We start from the raw sequence: 23801 nt of genomic DNA, 5'->3' as shown, positions 1-23801 counted from the left end.
GTAACAGCGTTACATAACGGCGTTTCAGTGTGATTTTTCTTCTCAGCGTTAAAACGGCAAGTAATTTTTGTTAATAGCTACCAAATTTTTTACTTGCACGAGAGTACTTTATTTAATGGTAATATATATTTCTTGCGTTAAAACAAAATGGTAATATGAGTGTGCATGTATCACCACTCTATTTCTAAGGGTTAAATACATTTTTGCGTCCCTAAAAGTTATCAAATTTTGTTTTTCTTCTGCATTGACAAATTAGAACATTTACCCGGAACCCAATGGTCCCCCTACCTTAGTTGTAACTTAATGACCCATGACACGATCTGAATCGACCTGCTCTGATACCAAATGTAACACCCATACTAAACGTATCTAGAAAGTTTAGCATGTGCATTAACTTGATACTGGATACATTAAAAATTTACAACTTAATATAAGATAAATAAACATCTTATACAACCATAAGTGTTCGTACATTAAAAAATATAACATAACTTGTCCAAACATATTATGTGCATCCTTGAAATCCATATCATCTTGCAGCGGGTACGAACGAACGCTTGCTGAAATATCCATCCGTTTACTAGCTTGCCATACCGACCTGATTATCTGAAACAAATAAGGATTGGGGTGAGACATAATGTCTTAGTGAGTTCTACCTAACCCTAGGCTATAGGTAACCTCGGGGGAAAAACCTACGGTCACCACATGTCTACAATACAACCTGACGGTTGATTATACGTGTGTGGTCATGCTTGCCTAGACGGACGTGCATACTAGATTCCGTCGTAGGTTCATCTTAATTGTCATAGGTCTTGCTAATTCATACGTGTCACGGCGGTTTAAGGGAACCTAAGACCGCTAATTCAATATACGCTATACGCATCGAGACTATACATGCTTATTCATGACACGATTCCTATACCGGACGATTAGGGGAAAACCTAGGATCGTCGTCGGTTCATCATTCATAACCTGTTCTATTTCATAAACTTATACGTATCTAACGTCATATCATAATCATACATAATCATAATCATGCATACATAAAAGTTAGCGTTGAGCAATCATATTATCTAAGTTCATTCACTACAAGAAAAACTGCATTTTGCGACCTTTAAAATGGCAGATTGCGACTGTTAGAAGGGTCGCAGATGTACAATTGCGACCCTTCCCCAACAGTCACGGATGTTGGGGTCGCAAGTGTCTTTTGCGACCCTTCATAGAACAGCCGCACCAACTGCCGCAAAAGGCACTGCGACAGTTGCTAAGGGTCGCAAGTGAGGAGATTCAAATGGATTTCAAGGGACTTGCGACAGTTGGGGAAGGGTCGCAGATGCATAAAATTTATTTATTAAAAAAATATTGCGACAGTTTGCAAGGGTCGCAGATGTTGAGTTAATTTAAAAAAAAAAAAATCAGTTTTTTCCTGAATTTTTAATAGAACTATTTACTAATAAAAAATATATAAAACTAAAATAATTCATAAAAAAAAATATGAACAAATTCATAAACTAAAATATGAATTTTACATTCATATAAAATACAAACAAGTGATACAATAAGGTTTCTTGAGTTCCTAACATGAAAATTTAATCAATTATGTAGATGATATTTGGCGAGGAAGTTGTTTTGATCAACTAGAGATGAATAGACTCCAAAGAATGCTATGCTCTGTTTGGTGATTCCAAGTCTTCCACCTAAAAATAAGTCAAAGATTATATAAGACACATCAATTAACAAAAATAAGCAATAATGTCACGCAAGTCATGATTCTAACTTATCGCGCAATTAAACTTATAATTACTTTCTGATATATTTGTCAAAAATAACCACTATGGAATAACCATTAGCTATTTGTCAAAAATAATCCCTAGACCATGTTTTGTTAGCCTGTTCTATAGCTTACTTTGTAGCAAAGTCACAAGTCAGAAACCTTCTCCATGACTGCCTCGAAGCAAATATAGTGAGGCTGACCTTGAAATATTTATCCACGTTTGGGAAAAGTGGAAGCAGCATAGCAAGATTTCGAGCTGCACCCTCTCGAACAACACTGTTCTCATCTCTCCGACATTCTTTGCAAGGCTGACACATGCCTGAAAAGATGACAGGTAAATTTAAATTGTATCCAAACGTTCACAAGTAGAAATAAAGAAAACAGCACAACATACATTCATTTAGGCTGAGTTGCATTTTGATCCTGTTCAGAATCATTGCATCTTCATCATTAAAACAATACAAAAACCTTATGAGCCTAACAATCCAAACCCATTCATTTGATTCTTTCTGCACCAATAATAAAGATTCAAATGAATAAATTTTACCTTGAGAAACTGAAGTAGGAGAGCTGAAGAACTGCAAACCACGGCGAAACCCACGACAAAACCCAATTGCACATAACTGATATCACGAAACTGAAATAAGAAATTACACACAATTAAAAGAATAAAAAAATTAACAAAAAAAAGACACTCAAATTAAGAAATTAACCAGGAAAAATGTAAGTTGATTGAATTTCTGCGATTGAGGGTGATAGGCGTGGGTGAAACGAACGATTTGGTGGTGACAGGCGAGGGTGGTAGTGAGAGACTTAGATTGACGGTGAGACATCGATTGAGAGTATTTTGAGGGAACCAAGATGTAAGATTGAGGGTGAGCGCCGGTGAGATTGAAGGAAAGTGAGATTGAGTGTGAGAGTGATGAAGATCTGGGTTTCAGATGGAGAGAAAGTGAGATTGAAGAATAAAATTGGGCTTAGGGTTTGAAGTTGTAGAAGGGAGACGTACATTGAGAAAGAGGGAGGGAGTGACGAACTTTTTATAGGTCATACTGAACGGAGTATAAAATACATGAAGCTCAATGAAAATACCTTTGCATTTAACATTGAAACCGTGAAATTCATCTGCATTTTGTGAACAAAGAAAAGAATGCAGTTAGCAAAACAAAAGAACAAAATGACATTAAAAGATATGTCAAATGCCAAATAATAAAGGTGATAGACTAATTACCTTCCTCTTAAAAAATACATAAGAACATATCCGAGCGACTCTAAATCATCCCTACGGCTTTGCTCTATTAAAGCAAAAAACTCACATTTTCAGGTAAAAATCAATGGCTATTAAGAAAGGGAACTGATCAAATGAGATTATGAGAGCATACCAATTCCAAGATGAGTATTCATACTAGCATATCTAGCAGTTCCCGTCAGATTCTTACTCTCTCTGCAAGGGATTACAAGTAAGACAAACTCACCGAAAACATAATAGAGTATATTTCCTTGACCACTTACAGCAACATAAGTTATGTGCTAACTTGATCTTTAAATAAATAATCGTAAAGACTAGGTAAAGTGATATTTTTTTGAACAAGGAGGTAAAGTGATATTACACACCCCAGAGAGAAGGAGAGAGTCGGGATCCAATGAAACCAAATTTAATTGGCATAAATTCACCTTTTAATAACTTTTTATTCAAGAGTTTTATTGATCTAGTCATTGAGTTAAAAATTCTCATAAAGTAGATAAAATCTACAAAATGTCATGCAACAGAAAAACTAATTGATACTAATGGCACTGCTTCATTTTAACATTTAAAATAAGTAAACATTTATTATTTGATTGTATACCTATTATATGGATGTCCAAATTATCTAAAAAAATAATATGTGATTACCAAAATAATATTAAAGGATTCAAGCATTGAATTAGTTAATTTCACAAAATAGAAAAAGTTATTATGTTTGTAAGTATGGCATCAATGGATCTTAGTTCAAACAAGGCTAACAAAACTATCATCAAGGACAAATAACTTAACGAACTGGTGTAACAGGTCATGCAAGGATTATAGAAACATAAACAAATCAAAGTGAAGAAAATAGAATCAATGCCAGGAATGCAAAACCAGGAAAGTTCCCTGTGCAAAGCTCAAAATTAGTTTTGCATTTTCAATGATATTAATTTTTCTACTTTTTCTATTACAAGAAAAGTCTCCTCCTACTAAATAGTAGTAATCAGCTATACACATAAATAATTCATGATAGCATAACATCCAAATTCCAGATATAGAATTTTCCATGATAATAGATTTTACAAAATAAGAAAGCATGATAGGGAATATATTGATGGGGAATAGTTTGAAGTTGAATTGTGCAACCATGCTGAATAAAATCAGAAAACCATTGATGCCATAAAAGTACCTGTAGGGAATATGCTGATGTGCACTGTCTCTAAATTTCTTAGCAAGACCAAAGTCAATGATGTACACCTACATAAGAGGCAAATATGAAATTGATACATAACAAGCGTTGGAGATGATCATAAATTTTAAGAAAGCAGCTGAAAAAACAAGAATTAAACAAGTACTTGATTTGCACGCCTCCCTAAACCCATGAGGAAATTGTCTGGCTTTATGTCCCGATGTAAAAATGACTTGGTATGAACAAATTCAACTCGATTTATCTGAAAAAAGATGCAGATTGAGACATTATAAGAAAAGTGGTAAATGTCAATTACAAGCTTATGCAATACAGGGAAACCCACCATTTGATCAGCAAGCATAAGAACAGTTTTGAGAGACAATTTCCTATTACAGAAATTGAATAAATCCTCAAGACTAGGGCCAAGTAAATCCATCACTAGGATATTGTACTCTCCTTCGACACCGGACCATTTCACATTCGGTATCCCAGCTAACAAAGAAAAGAAACCCAGAAAAAACCGTTTAAGCCAAGTGAGTAATATTAAGTCTATAGTAAGCAAAGAGTTCCAAAATAAACAAATTCACTAAGTTGGGAGCTTACAGACTATGGTGATTACCAGACTAACCTAATCAATCATCTAATTACCTAATTACCTGCTTCTGTAATCGATACTTCAATTAGAAAGCGAAAATAAACCAACAAGTTCAGTATCGAAAACTAAAACACACCAACGAAATTCAATATCCCATATTGCCTATACAACTCTTTGTTTCAAATTCATTATTTCAATTCAACATCACTAAAAGCATGCAAATTCAACTAATTTCTATAACCCCTTCTCATCAAACTTCAATAACAACAAAAGTATTCGGTTTTCACAATCACCAAAAATTCAAAAGAATAAAAAAAAGAACTTTTTTCATTATCTTTTTCAAAATTTGGGTACTTACAAGCTTAATCGCGACTTCTTCATTAGTTTGAATATTGGTACCTGCAACAAAAACACAAATTAAAAACCCTAAAATTCACAAAAAAAATTCACAAAAATGCAAGAAATTGGAAGAAAAACGAACCTAAATAGATCTCTCCGAAAGATCCGCTACCAATTTTCCTCCCAAGACGGAACTTATTCCCAATTCGAGGTTCCATTAAACCCTAATTGAAAATCGGAATTGAAAAAGAAGAGCTACGAGTTGAAGTGCGTCATCGTAGAAGAAGAAAGGGGGAGAGTGAGGCTTCAACGATTGAGAGTGAGATTGAGGATGGATGTGAGATTGAGGGTGAGCCATAGTGAGATTGAAGGATATTTAGGTTTCAAATTGAGACAAAGTGAGATTGAGGAATAAAATTGGATTTTAGGGTTTTGGAGTTGTGGGAGGGAGAATGATATTTTGAGAGCGGGAGTAACAAAAATATTTGGGGAAAAAGAATTTTTGTGAAATTGTTAAGGCGCTGAAAACTTTAGGCTAAAAACCTGCGGCTGTTGAGCTTAAAGGTCGCAATAAATGTCGCAAAAGTGTACTTTGCGACAGTTTGAAGACAAGGGTCGCAGAGTAAGTGTCGCAAAATGCTAAATTTCTTGTAGTGATTTTACGGAGAGCCCCTGGTGGAGTAACCTCGAGAACAATCCCATGCATAACCGATGAATACCTAGCTAAGGCACCTCGGACTCCCTCAGTGAAGTGCGGGCCCCCTTGCGGAGCTTATCCCGTTCTCACAACACATACGTCTTACATCCTACGTCTTACATACTCATTTACCACGGATCCTTAAGAGATCCCATAAACATATGTGGTAAACTACGCATACTTTATAGTCTTAATCGTACATGCGTGAAGGATTAAACCTATACTGACTTACTCACTTACCACGGGTCCGTTTAGCGGTAAATTACCTATATTGTCATGCTCAATCATATCGAAGGGATTGGTTTATCTATTCGCGGCTTAACATGCTTGCATGGTCATTCTAATTCATATGCGAAGGGAATACACTAAAAGCTTCGCGTCTTATCATACATAGGACTCATGCATAGCATTCTATTTCTCGACCAACTATGTCGAGGCTCTACATTCTTTCCCTTCCTTAAAGCTTAGTTTGCTACCCGACTTATATCGTAACTTTCTCTCGTATGCCATGCTTTACTAACATGTTAAATACTTGCTTCATACTCAAGAAAACCTTTTAAAAGATTATCAAATATGACCTTTGTTTGAGGGGTTTACTTTCTTAAAAAGATTGTACAAAGAAATCCGACAGAAAGATGCCAAAGCTGCCCGAAGCGAGCAAACGGTGCGTGCCCACACAGTCTGCTCGCCTAGGCGAGCTGTATCATGGGGGAGGCGAGTAGTTGCTCGCTGTGGCGAGTTGGGGGTGAGCAGACCCCCAGTTCTAGTGGTCTAGCTCGCCATGGCGAGTAATTGCTCGCCCCGGCGAGTCATGACAGTCCAGCACCCTCAAAAATGGTATTTTTGACCCAAAAACCTCAAAACCAAGTATCCCCAAGTATATTATGACTCTAAAGATCATAGAAAACCTGTAAAACATTCATATGGCGAGTTTTCACATGTTAAGCAAGCATGGCAATGAAAGGGAAACTAATCTCATACATAAAAACCCTAGATTTCAGAACTTTCCTTACAAGATAAATCACATAATCCCAAGGGTGGGTAAACTATCTATAGAACTCACCTTAACATAATCTTGCTATTGCAACAAGCTTCAAGATTCCTAGCTTCAAATCAAACAATCCAAACCCTAGCTTCTTGACCTTAAGACATGAGGAAGGAAGTGGAAGTCAAACTTAAATCCAAATTCAAAATTGCTTCTTTGATCAAGTAGAAACCATAATTTGTACCAACTTCCAACTTACCAAGAACCAAACCCTAGCTTGAATATCTTCTTGTGTGGAAAAATAGAGAAATCACATTAAAACCAAGCTTCCATATGCTTAAGAGATCTTAAAGGAACCTTGTACAACATGCTTCTTGATTTTGGAATAAGTTTTGGGAAGAATTGAGGAAGAGAAAGAGAGAAGGAGGGCGTGAGAGAAGAGAGAAGGAGGAGAGAATTGTTTTCCTCAAACCTAGAGAGAGAAAGAAGATGGAAAATGAGATATTTTTGGGACCATACATTTCACTTAAATACCCCTTTTGTGTGCAATTACCATTATACCCTTGCCTTAAACGTGTTTTTCCGACACTAATACTTAACTCATGCTTAACTGACATTTCATAATAAACATTCCCATCATACTTATTTTCCTTAAACATTTGTCATCTGACACGTCTGACGGGTAATATTCCAATAATCGTCGAGTGGAATATTACAGTATGTTTTTCCGAATTGTAATTTGGTGTCTTTTTTCCTTGCTGTTTTTGTTGATTTGATTGCTTTCATATGAATACATGAAGAAAAACCTGTTGTAAGCTTATGATTGATTCTTTGTTCAAAAAAAGCTTATGGTTGATTCTTTCAATTGATGCTTTGTGTGTTGAAAAATTCAAGTTCCTAAGTTTCTTGTTTATTTCCTATTCCATTGTGTTTTTTGTTTATTTCCTATTCCATTGTGGAAGTTCTCAACATATTTTTCATCACGAATTTATCTATTAAGATTTATTTATGGAATTTGTGATCTAACTGAATACTCCATTGATCGAAATTGAAATTCTACTCATCCGATCAATATTTTTTATTTGGTTAAATTATTTGTATATAACGAATTTTTCTTTGATATTTGAGGTGCTTATTTTTTTTGCTGAACTTTCATAATTAGAAGGGACCGGTATCATATGATAATGCCTAATTACTTTTAAAGTGTTCACTTTTGCCTTTTCTTTCATCTTGATTTGAATGAAATTTATGTAGTGTTATGTTTCATTCACTATTTGTGCTAATCTTTTTGTGATTAACCCATGAAATACAATCCAAAAGATGAAATATGGTTTAAGATGGAATAATTGTTTAAGGACATTGTTGTCATCAATCCTGGTACACATATCATACAGGTACATATCAATCCTTGTATACAGATCAAGGATCATCTTAACTGATGAAAAATACATTCAATTATCAAACTGACTAACGAGATGCACATTTGAGAATGTTTTCGTATTTTTAGTTCGTTCAACGACTATAGCAATAACATTACACACATTTAATGACCAAAATGATTGCTAACTCGTGTGTTTAATTAATTGCGGTTGTATAGTTATCGTTGCAACCTTTATATAGCAGTCATATTTGCAGCTCAATTTAGAACTATGTTCCCCACATGACGTTGTAAGTCAGTAGATGAGTTAGCAACATTTGATTGTTACACGCCTCTTTCAAATAGAAGTGTAGATACTTGGTTTGTTATTTTTTTAAAAAAATTAAACCTTGTGAATTTTACTTGAATCAAGCTGTGAATAAATATCCATTAATTTGGTTGAGTTGAAGGGGATAGACGAGGATGATGTGATGGAGATTTGGTTGATTTCAATTATGTACGCCAGGCGTGCAATTGGATACATTGTTTTCAAATAATTTTAAAACTGAAACTCCAAGACGTGCAAGAACCGAGCGAAATATATTAAAAGGCTCTAAGACGTGCAAGAACCGACCGAAATTACAACCAGTTTACAAGGTACAACCAAGCTCCAATTGAAACAAATAAAATGCCCACTATTATCACCAAAAGCTAACAAACTCCACGAACTAAGCATAACATCTTTTAGTAAAGAAAACATATAACGCATGGCCAATTCCTAATAAAGCAGATGCTGTTGTTCCGCTACAACCCCATGAAATTGTCAGCCACCTACGTCCCCTGCATCCATTTGACCACTCTTAACCGTCCCACCATATCAGATGCTACAAAATTCAGCATAAACCTTAAAACCCCACTGCCAAAATCCTCCCACCATATCAGATGCTACTCTTAACCGTGCCTCTATTTGACCAACTACCTCGCACCACCAAACAACCTCCCCTTCCTTCCTCCTCGCCACTTTACACTACTTCCACAACTCCTAAACATGCTAAAGGGTTTGTCCACCACTGTACGAAGTCGTACTTCACGCCTTTCGATTTTACTCTTAGTCAATTAACAAATCCATCTTCATCTCTTTTTTCTGAAAAATCCTTGCGTTTCTTTCTTTCCAAATACTCTACAAACACCCTACCACGCATTGTAACGCATCCATGCTAATTATTGTGATCTTGTACAAGTTGTCTTTCGATGAAATTCTGTTTTGAAACACTTGCCAAGCAAACACTGCCACTTTTAAAGGAATTCGTTTATGTCACAGATTTTTACCGGGAAATTGCAACCCCACATTGCAGTCTTCCTTTAAGACATTATATGCAGATTTAACGAAATAGCAATGCGATGGGCCCACTCCGCACACCACAATATCATTGCTTCCTTCTGAAAAAATGACCTCACTAACGACGTTTACTTATGCAGTGTGTTTATACTTATGACGTTTATCCAAACACGAGAGATTGAACAATTATGCTCTTTTTGTTATCTACCGGACAACAATTCCAACCAAATCATTGTCGTTTGAGACCATATGGATAACAGTTTTAGGATACTAATAAAGTGAGGCCGTAGGGGTTAGATATGTGTGCATGTGATGACTGAATAATTAGCTCCACTAATAATCTGAACAAAATATCTATTGTTGACACTCTGCAAGTTTTAAAGAGCAATATCTCGATCAGTTGTAGATTATAAAAGCATAAGAGTGTTCGTTCCACTGAAAGTTTTTAATTAATCCGCCTAATTTTATCCAATGCATAAAAATGATTCGAAGTAAAAATATCAAGAAGAAACATAATCAATCAGTAACAGCAGGACTAGAAGTAGATTTAAAACGATCTAGAGCTACGTTGAAAAGTGTACCAAGTCCATATTGTTGAAAGCTGGTGGCTATTGGTGGACTACCACCTTCCAATCCCTTTTGGAACCAATGACCACTAAACGTCTCCTTGAATTCTGGTGTGATTTCAATTTGACGACGAGTAAACTTCTCCCTTATTTCTGGTGGTATTACCATGGGACGACGATTAAGCATCTCCCTTGCTTCTGGTGTGATTACGAGGGGAACACGTGCTGCCTTGACTCCATCCCCACCCCTATTCTCGACGTCTCCTAACACGAGATCACGAACTCCATCCGTGGGAACCCCATCTCCATCCGACATACTTGAAGAAGAAAGAAGACGTAATAAAAAAACAAATAATCTTTAGATCTGCAAATCAAGAAGAAAATAATAGCAAATAAAGAACAAAAACAAAATAAAAAAAAACTAATCTTTTTATCTGCAAATCAAGAAAATAATAGAATAGAAGAGCGAAAAAGAAAAAAATAACTCTACCCGGACACAAACCCGTCTGATGAGAGTGAAAGGTAGAGCAAGAAATGGTTAGAATGAGTTGTTTATACGTGAGAAAAACACTAGGGTTAGGTGATTTGTTTTGAGCTTTTTTTCATCGGGCTTTATAACAAAACAAACACTAAACAAATAAACCAAGAGAAACTCTTTTCCTACCCCCCTCCATATTTTCAATTTTTTTGCTTCATTTGCATTATATTAAAACACTTATTATTCTAGACCGGCTAGAAGCAAAATCATATCGAACCACGTGGGCAAATCCCACGAAACAAGGCATATCAACTAGAGGGACCAAGCCAATTAGGGTGTTAATCACCACGCTGGAACGCGCCCCTGTCTCATCTGCAACGTCCACATGGCCTCCAACGGATCCCTGATAAGGCGCCGCATTTCTCGGAAGCCGTTAGCGTTCTCTTCTCTTATATAAGGGTGACTCAGTATCACACTCAAGGTACGATTCATTTTCACACGTACTCACACATATTCAACCTCATTTCTCATACTTACTTGAGCGTTGGAGTGCTAACGCGCTTCCAGGCACCATTCGCTCCGCCGTGAAGGCTCCACTGCCACCGTGCCAGAACACCACACTCGACCGTTACCAATCCTTGACCCACTATCAGGATGATCATTTGGCACTAGAAGGAGGGGACCATTCATTGATTCCCTCGATCGAACGATCCTCGATCGTAACCGTTTTCAGTTACACATTTTCCTGCTGTAACCGTTTTCAGTTACACATTCCTCTCCTATGTCATGGTTTTCTTGGTGTGTCGAAAACATTGGGAAGTATTTATCTTCAAGCTGTTGAGTTTCTTGTTTATTTCTTGTTCAATCTTGGATTCTCAGCTACATATGTTTCATCACATATTTATCTATTATGATCTTATTTTTCGTTTTCTCTTTTGTTTTTTTTAATGGTATTTGCGATCCATTGATCGAAATTGCAATTCTACTCGAGATGGTTCAAAAGAATAACCTGGTTAAAAGTTGGCTACGTCCTCAATTTCTGGTCGTGGTTGAAGATTCAAAGACTTACTTCATTTATAGTCTTGAGTTCTCTGTGGTCTAACCTGCCAATTTGTACTCTTGATGTTGTTTTGACGGTCTCTTGTATTGGATTTTTGAAAGAAAAAAATAAGACATAATTAACTCAAATATAGCGTATTAATATGATAAAAAATGATATCATATTCACGTAAGTTGTCGTACTACAAATATAAAAATAAAGAAAATAAAGTGAAACTCAGAAACAAATCTAACTATTATTAACAAAGAGATTCAAATTCTATTTTGAGATTTATAGTCTTGAATAAGGAAGAACTAAATGTGGCCTAAAATTTGGAGCAAACGTCAATACTTGAGTGAGTGAGAAAGGAATTTTTTTAAAATTCAACCAATTTAAAATAAAATAGTGTAACATAGAAACAATTATGTATTATAAGTCCAAAGAAATTTGATTATTGGGGGAGTTGGGTAGCTCAAAAGGGTTAAGCTAAGGGATAAGGAGTTGAAGGTCCTTGGTTAAAACCCGGATGAAAGAAAAGATTAATCGAACAACTAATTACTAAACATTTGTCGTAAAAAAAAGAAATTTTGATTAGTTAAATTGTAATTCTATTTGTTTTTTTAATTATTTTGAGTTTAAAGGTTAAAATGTGGAATGATTGACACAAAAAACCATATGAAAAATATTTTTTAGCCCAACACTATGCAACCTGGATTAGGCCGAGTCGAAGTAGGCATAGTAACCCATTTTTATTTTTTTTGAAATATAAATATAAATATAGATACAACTCTATATTTCAACAACTAGTGAATCTGTGGTTGTGGCTTTGATCCTTTGAATTTTTTTAACTGAAACTAAAGCTCCATTTATAGTCTCTGCTATCTACAATCATCTAACTAATCAAGGTTATAAATTTAACTAACTCTAGTATAATCCTTCAAAAGAAAAAGCAAAATCAAGCACAAGACGTGCAAGAACCTAGCGAAATTACAACCAGTTTACAAAGTACAACCAAGCTCCAATTGAAACAAATAAAATGTCCACTATTATCACCAAAAGCTAACAAACTCCACAAACTAAGAACATCATCTTTCAGTAAAGAAAACATGTAACGCTTGGCCGTATATCTACCAATTCCTAATAAAACAGATGTTGTTGTTCCACTACAACCGCATGAAATTGCAAGATTACAGGCTCAAATATTGTCAGCTACATACTCAAGTTATATTAAATTTCCACTAATTAGGTGTCAAAAGACAGATTAGGTGTCAACAAATGAAATCCACTAATTAGTAAATGACTAAAATTCCCCTAAATCAAGGGTAAAATTGGAAAAAATACTGGATTTATATTTAATGTATAGTTAATAGATTTTTTTTTTTGTTGACAGTATACTATGTTTTGAGCTGGTATGCTACATCTTGATATATGGAATACATATCAAGGATGCAACTCAAGAACGAAAGCGACAACAAGTTTAGAACGTTTTTGTTTTCTCTGTTAACGGAATTTGATTATAACTAACGGCAGGGGAGGTTTTTGATTATTGGGAAAATAGAGGGGGTGTTTCTTGTATTTAGACATACCTCAAGGGAGGTCATTATAATTTTCCAAATAGTTAAAAGATAAAGATTGTAAATTTGAAGCTAGTTATTCTTGACTAATGTAAAAAAAAAATGAAGAATCAAAAATAAAAAATGATAACATTTCGTCATTTGACGAATTGAATCAAAAATGATAACATTTCGTCATTTGACGAATTGAATCACCTTTTTAAGACAATGAAAATGCTAACAAGTGCCTTAAGAAATCACCTTTTTAAGAAGCCAAAACAAAACTTTTTCTTAGAAATTTACTACCTCCGTCTCACAGTTATTGTAAGATTTGTCACTTTACAATACTAATGCAACATTCATTATTTTAATTTTTTTTCCGGCTATTATACCCTTATTTATTGAATTTTATCCACCTTAAGTACTATATTCATCGCATTGGAACTACAAAAAGGAATTTTTATCCGACATAAATAATTTCTTCTTTTGAGGCACTTGTTAAAGTAACCCTGTAAGATATCTTCAAAAAGTTTGCCATGATCAATTGTAAATTATGAAAGCATAAGAGTTCCACACTGTGACCACCTAAAGATTTGTAAATTTATAAAAGCAGAAGAGCTCCACCTATATGCCCACCGAAAGGTTTTAAAGAAGGCATATTTCCTCTTTCTTATACCTGAAAGCACTCTCTCACAACTACCAACCCAAACGAGAGTTTTATGAATTAGTATGCAAATTACCAACATCAATTCAAACTACCAAACCAAACTCCAAACAAATATAATTCCAATTCAAGTTTGTCAACATGATCCAATAATAATCGCACAAATAGGCATAATGATGGCATTTGCGAAAAATACAACCAATGCAATACTATGTTTAATCAAGTCAGAAGCAAATAAATATTATAACACAACGAACATTATTGTACGAGGATTCAAGCCTACAAACACTGAGCACAAAATAGCAAGAAGCACCAGTATGAGGGGCACTATCAATCAGCATTGGCACGGGTAGAAGCACCAGCATGAGGGGATGCAGAATTGGAGAGTCGAAGCGCAGCACCTCGGTTAAAACAATTTAGAGCTAAGTTGAAAAATGAACCAAATCCAATTTGATGAAGGTCGTCGGCTATGGGTGGCCTACCACCTTCCAATCCCATTTTGAACCAATGATCACCAAACCTCTCCTTGAATTCTGGTGTGAAAATGTTCTCCTTTGCGACATCGATTTGATCAGAACGAGACTTCTCCAATATTTCTGGTGGGAGTATCATGGGAAGACGAGGAAGCATCTCCCTTGCTTTTGAGTTGAAGCCATCCCCAGCATGAGGGGATGCAGAATCGGAGAGTGGAAACGCAGCACCTCGGTTAAAAGAATCTAGAGCTAAGTTAAAAAATGAACCAAATCCAATTTGATGAAGGTCATCGGCTATGGGTGGACTACCACCTTCCAATCCCATTTTGAGCCAATGATCACTAAACCTCTCCTTGAATTCTGGTGTGAAAATGTTCTCCTTTGCGACATCGATTTGATCAGAACGAGACTTCTCCAATATTTCTGGCGGGAGTATCATGGGAAGACGAGGAAGCATCTCCCTTGCTTTTGGGTTGAAGCCATCCCCACCCACAGGATCACGAACTTCTTCTTTGATATCACCAACTCGAGTAAGCATCTCCCTTGTTTCTGCCTTGACTCCACCCACAGGATCACGGACTTCTTCTTTGATATCACCAACTCTATCCCTGGCAACTCCATCCGACATACTAAGAGCTAATAAAAACAAAACTTTTAGATGTGCAAATCAAAATAATAAAAAGAACAGCTAATAGAAAAACAACTAATCTTTAGATCTGAAAACCAAGAAAATAACATAAATCTACAAATGAACAAACAAATTGAAAGAAAGAGCGAAAAAAAAAGAAGTAATTTTTTTACCTGTAAATCAAGAAAATAATAAGAATGGAGAGGGAAAACAATCTATCAAAACAAGAAGGAAGGACAAAAACAGAATAAAAAAAAACCTAATCTTTGGATCTGCAAGAGTGAGAGGTATATCAAAATTAGGGTTAGAATGAGTTATTTATACGTGAGAAAAACACTAGGGTTAGGTGATTTGTTTTGAGCTTTTTTTCACCGGGCTTTATAACAAAACAGACACTAAACAAATGAATCAAGAGAAACACCTTTCCCCTTCAAAAAAAAAAAAAAAGAGAAACTCTTTTCCTACCCCTCTATTGTTCTCACACGTCCTTTATATTTTCAATTTTTTGATTCATTTGCATTATATTAAAACACTTATTATTCTAGACCGACTGGAAGCTCAGTCATATAGAACCACGTGGGCAAATCCCACGAAACATGGCATATCATCTAGAGGGACCAATCCGTGTTGATCACCGCGCTGGAACGAGCCTCCGTCTCATCTGCAACGTCCACATGGCCTCTAACGGCTCCCTAATAAGGCGCCGTATTTCTCGAAAGCCGTTAGCGTTCTCTTATCATATATAAGGGTGACTCAACATCACAATCAAGGTATGATTCATTTTCACACCTACTCACACATATTCAACCTCATTTCTCATACTTACTTGAGAGTTGGAATGCTAACGTGCTTCCAAGCACCATTCGCTCCACCGTGAAGGCTCCACCGCCACCGTGCCATAACACCGCACTCGACTGTTGCCACTTCCTGACCACTATCGGACATATCATTTGGCACTAGAAGGAGGGGATCATTCACTGATTCCCCCGATCAAATGATCTTCGATCGTAACCGCTTTCTATTACGCATTCCCCCGCTGTAACCATTTACAGTTACACATTCCTCCCCTATGTCATGGTTTTCTTGGTGTGTCGAAAACATTGGGAAGTATTTATCTTCAAGCTGTTGAGTTTCTTGTTTATTTCTTGTTCAATCTTGGATTCTCAGCTACATATGTTTCATCACATATTTATCTATTACGATCTTATTTTTCGTTTTCTCTTTTTGTAAATTGTTTTTTTATGGTATTTGCGACCCATTGATCGAAATTGCAATTCTACTCGAGATGGTTCAAAAGAATAACCTGGTTAAAAGTTGGCTACGTCCTCAATTTCTGGTTGTGGTTGAAGATTCAAAGACTTACTTCATTTATAGTCTTGAGTTGTCTGCGGTCTAACCTGCCAATTTGTACTAGTTATTCCTCCTCTTGATGTTGTTTTGACGGTCTCCTGTATTTGGATTTTTGAAAGGAAAAAAACAAGACATTATCAACTCAAATATAGCGTAGTAATATGATAAAAAAATCATATCATATTCACGTAAGTTGTCATACTACAAAGATAAAAATAAAGAAAATAAAGTGAAACTCAGAAACAAATCTAACTATTATTAACAAAGAGATTCAAATTATATTTTGAGATTTATAGTCTTGAATAAGGAAAAACTAAATGTGGCCCAAAATTTGGAGCAAACATCAATACTTGAGTGAGTGAGAAAGGAATTTTTAAAAATACAACCAAGTTCAAATAAAATAGTGTAAAATAGAAGCAATTATGTATTATAAGTCCAAAAAAAATTTGATTAGTGGGGGAGTTGGTAACTCAAAAGGGTCGAGCTAACGAATAAGAAGTTGGAGGTCCTTGGTTTAAATTCGGATGAAAGAAAAATTAACCGACCAACTAATCACTAACTTTTGTAATTAAAAAAAAGAAATTTTGATTAGTTAAATTGTAATTCTATTTATTTTTTATAATTATTTTGAGTTTAAAGGTTAAACTGCGAATTGATTGACACAAAAAACCATATCAAAAAATATTTTTACCCCAACCCTATACAACCCGGATTGGGCCGAGTCGAAGTAGGCGGAGTAACTCTTTTTTCAATTTCTAATTGTCTTGCTTTTTTAAGGAATTCTTAATTTCTAATTATCATCACTAGAGTGAAGGAAAAACCTAAATTTTATCATATAAATACAACTCTATATTTCGACAACTTTTTTTTTTTGGTAGTGTATATTTCGACAACTAGTAAATCTGTGGTGGTGGCTTTGATCCTTTGAATTTTTTTAATAAGAGAAATCACACTTAAGGGAGCATGAGATCTTTTTCTCTTCTTCATATTTCTCCATTGTATTTCTCTTACTAAAGAAATTTATTGGCTCATCAAATATTTGTTGTAAGTTTCTTGAATATTTCCCATTCCATTGTAAAAGTTGTCAACATATTTTTCATCACGAATTTATCTTTTAAGATTTATTTATGGTGTTTGTGATCATTGATCGAAATTGCAATTCTACTCGTCCGACCAATATTTTTTATTTGGTTACATTATTTGCATATGACCAATTTTTCCTTAATTTTTTTGCTGAACATTTTCTAATTAGAAGGGACCGGTATCATATGATAATGTTCAAATGTTTAAATACTTTTAAAGTTTCGACTTTTGCCTTTTCATTCTTCTTGATTTGAATGAAATTTATGTAGTGATATGTTTCATGCACTATATGTACTAATCTTTCTGTGATTAACCCATGAAATACAATCCAAAAGATGAAAGTTTGGTATAAAGTGTAATAATTGTTAAGGACACTGTTTCATCAATCCTGGTACACATATCATGCAACTGGAATACAGCACTCATTTTCATCGTTAATGCTTCATCCTATGCACTATGTAGTTTTGAGGATAGAATATGAGAGATTCTCTCCTAAAGGGACGTGAATGAACCAGAAGTCATACAGTTTGGTTATATTTTTCATTTTTGTTTTTTATATGATTTATTCTTATTCTCATTTTGTGAGTTGAAAAAGTCCATTGCGTTGTGATATATGATTTATTTTTTATTGAAGCATCTATGACATTGAAGCTTGCCAGTGTTGTAAGAATTCAAGGTAACAAAAAGTTAGATTTCTTGATAAATAAAATGTTGTGCACATAGGATAAATTGATGCAAGAACACTGAGATTGTATAAAATGGATGAGAGTCACTCCTATTTGATGCAAATGCTTAGATTCTTATTTTCCTTCATGTGCGTGTTTAAGTGTGAATAGTTATTTTGTTTCCTAAACATGCGAGTGTTTAAGTTTAAATAGTCATTTTGGTTCTGAAACGTGTGAGACAATGTTATTATAGTCCAAATTGATTAGCAGTTGATGCAAGAACACTTTGAGATTGACGGTTTAAACGACTATAGCAATAGCGCCGGACACATTCAATGACCAAAATAATTGTTCGTGTGTTTAAATTGTGGTTGTGGGTGTGGTGCAAACTTTGATATTGCATCAAAGCACAGGCAAATGTGGCGAATTCGGGTGACCTTAGAAGTCATACTTGCAGCTCAATTTAGCAGTCATCACATTGTACGTCAATTTAGCAGCATTTGATTGTTTTCAGGTAATTTTAAAACTGAAACTCAATTCCATTGTCTTGAAGTCATACTGAAACTTGAGAGAAGAAGAAATTTAACAATTGTATTGAATGAATTCAAAAATCTGATTTTCACAATGTCTTATCACAACTATTTATAGTCTCTGCTATCTACAATCATCTAATCAATCATGGTTATAGATTTAACTAACTCTAGTACAATTCTTCAAAAGAAAAAGCAAAATATATTAAACGGCTCTAAGACGTGCAAGAACATAGTGAAATTAGAGCGAAATTACAAGTTACAACCAAGCTTAAATTGAAACAAATAAAATGGCGACTATTATCACCAAAAGCTAACAAACTCCACAAACTAAAAACAACATCTTTCAGTAAAGAAAACATGTAATGCATGACAGTATATCTACCAATTCCTAACAAAACAGACGCTGTTGTTCCGCTACAACCCCATGAAATTGCAAGATTACAGGCTCAAATATTGTAAACCACCTACTCAAGTTATATCAAATTGCCCCTTTAATCCAAAATGTCCCATTCATCCATTCATCACCTTCTGCTGCCAATTCACCACTCCAAAACCAACCAGAAACGCAGATATATGCAGCAATCAGTCAGAAGACTAAACCAAACCGAACTAAAGCTTCTCAGAAAACAAAAAAAACCACCGGCACTGGCATACGTCCACTACCTAATCCACAAACAGTACCTGCCAAGCACAAAATTCAGCATAAACCTTAAAACCCCACTGCCAAAATCCTCCCACCATATCAAATGCTACTCTTAACCGTGCCTCTATTTGACCAACTACCTCGCAACACAAAACAACCTCCCCTTCGTTCCTCCTCGACACTTTACATTACTTCCACAACTCCTAAACATGCTAAAGGGTTTGTCCACCACTGTGCCAAGTCGTACTTCACGCCTTTTGATTTTACTCTTAGCCAATATATTCCATGATAATACTCTAACTTAGTCAATTAACAAATCCATCTTCATCTCGTTTTTCTGAAAAATCCTTGTGTTTCTCTCTTTCCAAATACTCTACAAACACCCTACCACACATCGTAAAGCATCCGTGCTAATTATTGTGATCTTGTGCAAGTTGTCTTTCGATGGAATTCTGTTTTGATGCACTTGCCAAGCAAACACTGCCACTTTTAAAGGAATTCATTTATGCCATAGATTTTTACCGGGAAGTTGCACCCCCACATTGCTGTCTTGCTTTAAGACATTATATGCAGACTTAAGGGAATAGGAATGCGACGGGTCCACTCCCCACACCACACAATCATTGCCTTCTTCTGAAAAAATGACCGCTCACTAACAAACTAACTTGCTACGCAAGTAACAACTCACTAACAAACTAATTGCATAAGCCAAAGCTTATCCTATGTCAATACCATATTTAACATACAATGTTGTTGCAGAGACCTTTAAAACCTTTATATTGCAGTCGCACTTGCAGTTTGCAGTTTCAGAATGCAATTTAGAACTATGTTCTCCGCACCATATAGTTAGCAGCATCTGACTATTACATGCCTCGATCAAATAGAAGTGCATATTCTTGGATTTTGATTAAAATCAGTTTAAAGTTTAAACCTTATGCATTGTGCTTACCCTTTTAACTAAAATAAACTAAGCTGTGAATAAATACAGGTTTAGCACATAATAAATACTCGTAATAGTATGTAAACTAGATTACCGAAGGGGACCAGAAGCACATGGTGAAGATTTGGTTTAATTCAATTGTGTATATATTGTGCTTAATCCAATAGATGGGACCTTAACTTTCCTGATGTTGCTATACTCTAATTCATTCATCACAGTACAGTAGACCAATTCAGTGGGGAAACTAATCCTGATATACTTCCTATGGATGAGAATCAGGTCATAACAACATATAATCCAACAAAAACATAACAACATTAATAGTAACAAATCCCACAAATTTAGAGATGGGAATAATTAAAGCAATTTAATAAAGAAGCCGACAAAATTGGTACTTAACTTTTTATATTAAATGATGAAACGGAAATTGACAGGATATGAACATATTGATACAAATTTCTTAAGCTACCAAATATTCTTGAGCAATACATGAAACCCTACATTGATATAAACTTGAAAATTTCTTAAAAACTTCCATCATTCCCTCTCTACAAATGTGAATGCACGATTCCATCATAACATGGGCACAAGACAACAAGTTTTCCTCAGAGTACCCTGTGCACATCTTCAAATCATTGCTCCAAAAGGGATACCTTTCAACAACAAACCTTGCACAATACACGGAACAAGCAGCAATCAATGAAGGCTTGTAGTCGCACACAATGGAATGATTTGTCAAGCTAAGTTCCGAAAAGAAAAACACCATGTTCTCCATGATCTTGTCTTCACCAGAAGAAACACATGCCCTTATGTTTCTAACGAGAAAAACATAAGGTGTTGGAACCGTTAAAATCCAACCAAGTTCTTGCAGGATAAGCTTCTCCATTTGACATATTTCTTCTGGCATATAAATATAATCAGCCATGTATTCAACGTCGTAAACACCAACCGCTCTTCTTTGTTCATACTTGGAAGCCAACAACAACGAAGCGAGACCGATAAGTTTAAGTTTCTCCATCGTCTTGATTTCAAAATTGATTTTGGAAAGTACTCGGTCAAGGATGTCGACACAGAGATAAAGCGTTTCTGGCATCAGCTTTTGTTCGTAGTGTGTTTGTATCAACCAATCTACGACATTCTTTCTCATTTGAGAATCTACCTCGAACCCGTTTGAGTTTCCATTGATTTGAGACTCTTGAAGGTGATAAAATCTATATAGATCATCATCATAATCACTAAACTTTTTTTCATTGGAGATGAGTTTTTCTGAATCATGTAAACATGAAACTTTGGAGTGAAAACAAAGCATGTTGTATGTTGTTGAAACAAGAGAGTTGTAGTAGGAAGAAAAAACGATAGAGAAAAGGGACAGTGATAGTAGGGAGCAAAAACGAGAATGGAGGAAGAGAAGAAAGTGTATTAGGGTTGGGTATCGTAGGGTTTTGTTTCCTTCATGAAAGAATGTTATCGGTTAGGGTTTTGTTTCCTTTCTGAAAGAATGTTATCGCGTAAGCTATTTATAACTATTTGACCTAATTCAAGTGAAGCGGATATATCTCAAAATACAATTTCACTAAGTCGGTCGTATGAAATTTCTTAGAAGGATCTATATTTTATTTTTTGACGGTTTGCTAGGATTTATCTCATTGAGTAGTCTTTTTGGTCTTTTTTTTTTTTTGGTGGATGGGTTCGAACCACAGATTGGTGGTGGATGGGTTCGAACCACAGATCTTACATATATTATGTATTGTCCATATCAACTGAGTTAAACTCACGAGGACAGTCTTTTTGGTCTAACTAGTTTAAAGAGCAGTGCAAGGTAATTATATATATGTGTGTGTGATTTATTTCCTTTTTAAATATAATTCTATATTGTAATTCTAATTATTTTCTTTTTGAAGGGAATTCTAATTATTAATTTATTTTCAAGTTTTATCTTTTGTTAAACTTTATTTTAAATTAAACTATATTAAACTCGACATGACTCTTTTTTCAAATTTAATAGATAAATGTCGATGAATGTTGACTCATTGAGGTTGTAGGTTCAATTGTCGATGTCGATGGGACGATATCTTTGACGGGGGATTTATAAGTACCTCTGTAAACGTTCTTTGAGCTGGAGGTTTGTCCGGACCTTAGTGATTGCTTCTGAAACTCACCTAAATTTATTGTAGCCGATTTTTAATAGATAAATTTTTTAAATAATTTTAATACATTTTTATTCTTTCGAATTGAATTGTCACACTCTCTAACCTAAAATACTCAGCCCTCCCACAACCGCCGTTCTCCACCACTCCAAACCCCTTTGTCGACGACACTTTTTTCTCCTTCAAAATGTAACTCTGGTTGCGGTGGTACGACGAGAGCGATGGTTCTCCGTACCACCTATTTCCAGATCCTGACAAGCTACATAGAGGGCATCGTAATCGATGGCTTTGGAGCCGTGTTCTATGGTGGCGGATCTTGATATCTTACCCTTTATGGGTTTTGCATCGTTCTGCTGCTCCTTCAACGCAGTCAGAACAACGATTGTTTTCCAAGGAGGTCCGGTGCCTCCCCTTTTTCGGTGGTGGTTCGCCAGTCAGCTAACGTTTCCTTTCCCGACGGTGGTTCCCTTGGTCACCGCGAATTTTTTTACTCGTTGTGGGGTCTTGCCGCGCCGGATCTTGAGTTGGTTCGGGAAAGCTTCTGTTGCAGCTACTGGGCTGGTTTCTATGCCGTCGTGGACATGTCGGTGTTGAAGCACTGCATGTTGATTTCTGATTCTTCCAGGTCTGTTGAGATCTTCATTTTCCCTGGTTTGGTTCATCGACAGACACAACGACAATGTTTTGGGTGGTAGTATTCGTTGTGGAATCCGGTTCGGGCCGTTGTGATTGAATTTAGACTGTTGCGCTAGAAACGGCTATTAATTTGTTATGGATTATCGCAATAAATGGTTGGTGCATGTGGATTCATCAATTACCGTGTTGGCGGTCAAATCCACTCTCTACTCGTTAATGCTTGCTGTCGTGCAGGGAGTTGATGGATCTTGAATTGTTTCTATGTTGGCAGACGATTCATTCGCCTGCTTAAGATTCGTCATTCACTTTGTTTGATTTGGAGTGTGAGGTTCGAAAGGGTTGTTTAGCTTGCTGCTATTGTTGCAGCGAGTTGATGGTACATGAATCGCCTCCGTGTTGACAAAGGGTTCAATCACCGCATCGAGGACCTTTAGTTAATTTTAGAGTAATTCAAGGTTGATACACGTGTGTTGTTTTAATTTTTGTATCACCCATTTGGGGTTGACTTACACACTTGTCTGGTTTTATTTAGTTAGGTTTATGTCCCCCCATTTTTTATGTATTTTTTTTTCCTTTTTTTAATAATATTCATGAGCATTTGGCCAAAATTAGAGTAGGGTACCAACTTAGTTGGAAGCCTCTCTCTTTGATGTCATCAGTGGTTCGAGATTAATACACAAAAATATCGGTATCAAATCTCTCATCCTCATTCTACTTCAAACTCGCAATGGGAAAAACCGAGAGAGGGTTGGTTTAAGTGTAACGTTGACGTCGGTTTCTTTAAGGCTGATGGCGTGACTAAAACTGCATGTTGCTTCATGGATCATCATGGTCACTTTATTGTTGTGGAGGCGGCATAGCAATATGTAAAACTCTTTACGATAGAAGGTGAGGCGATTG

The 23801-nt window shown here is 35.7% G+C and overlaps 2 protein-coding genes, 1 long non-coding RNA gene and 1 pseudogene across 14 annotated transcripts; all 4 read right to left on the bottom strand.

Moving 5' to 3' along the window:
- Nucleotides 1-1507: 1507 nt before the first annotated feature.
- LOC146938737 (casein kinase 1-like protein 2) lies at nucleotides 1508-5709 on the bottom strand. 12 transcript variants are annotated; one of them, XM_085752650.1, is made up of 12 exons: nucleotides 5268-5668; nucleotides 5145-5185; nucleotides 4535-4683; nucleotides 4358-4453; nucleotides 4192-4259; nucleotides 3157-3218; nucleotides 3006-3069; nucleotides 2867-2899; nucleotides 2322-2411; nucleotides 2169-2216; nucleotides 1907-2093; nucleotides 1508-1697 (listed from the first exon to the last, which is right to left on the bottom strand). In XM_085752650.1, the coding sequence occupies exons 3-8, from the start codon at nucleotides 4625-4627 to the stop codon at nucleotides 2896-2898; spliced, it is 387 nt and encodes a 128-aa protein (XP_085608776.1). In that variant the 5' UTR covers nucleotides 4628-4683; nucleotides 5145-5185; nucleotides 5268-5668; the 3' UTR covers nucleotides 1508-1697; nucleotides 1907-2093; nucleotides 2169-2216; nucleotides 2322-2411; nucleotides 2867-2895. The 12 variants fall into 12 exon arrangements, with proteins under 12 accessions (XP_085608776.1, XP_085608777.1, XP_085608769.1 ...); XM_085752651.1 differs by having other exon boundaries at nucleotides 2169-2197; XM_085752643.1 differs by lacking the exon at nucleotides 4535-4683 and having other exon boundaries at nucleotides 5268-5709.
- A 4169-nt stretch (nucleotides 5710-9878) lies between these two features.
- LOC146938736 (uncharacterized) lies at nucleotides 9879-12876 on the bottom strand. The gene is made up of 2 exons (XR_015031409.1): nucleotides 10560-12876; nucleotides 9879-10433 (listed from the first exon to the last, which is right to left on the bottom strand). It is a non-coding gene; the product is annotated as an uncharacterized LOC146938736 (long non-coding RNA).
- Nucleotides 12877-13888: 1012 nt separating this feature from the next.
- Nucleotides 13889-15333, bottom strand: LOC146938735 (uncharacterized). Its single transcript, XM_085752641.1, has 2 exons — nucleotides 15078-15333; nucleotides 13889-14912 (listed from the first exon to the last, which is right to left on the bottom strand). The coding sequence occupies exon 2, from the start codon at nucleotides 14902-14904 to the stop codon at nucleotides 14134-14136; it is 771 nt and encodes a 256-aa protein (XP_085608767.1). The 5' UTR covers nucleotides 14905-14912; nucleotides 15078-15333; the 3' UTR covers nucleotides 13889-14133.
- Nucleotides 15334-20531: 5198 nt separating this feature from the next.
- On the bottom strand, nucleotides 20532-22113 carry LOC146938734 (G2/mitotic-specific cyclin S13-7 pseudogene; annotated as a pseudogene).
- Nucleotides 22114-23801: the final 1688 nt, after the last annotated feature.

This window comes from Medicago sativa, chromosome 3 (assembly GCF_051527215.1).
Source record: "Medicago sativa cultivar Bolivia chromosome 3, Bolivia_mono, whole genome shotgun sequence".
Lineage (NCBI taxonomy): Eukaryota > Viridiplantae > Streptophyta > Magnoliopsida > Fabales > Fabaceae > Medicago > Medicago sativa.
The sequence above is the reverse complement of the archived record's forward strand: the minus strand, read 5'-3'. Positions and strand labels throughout refer to the sequence as shown.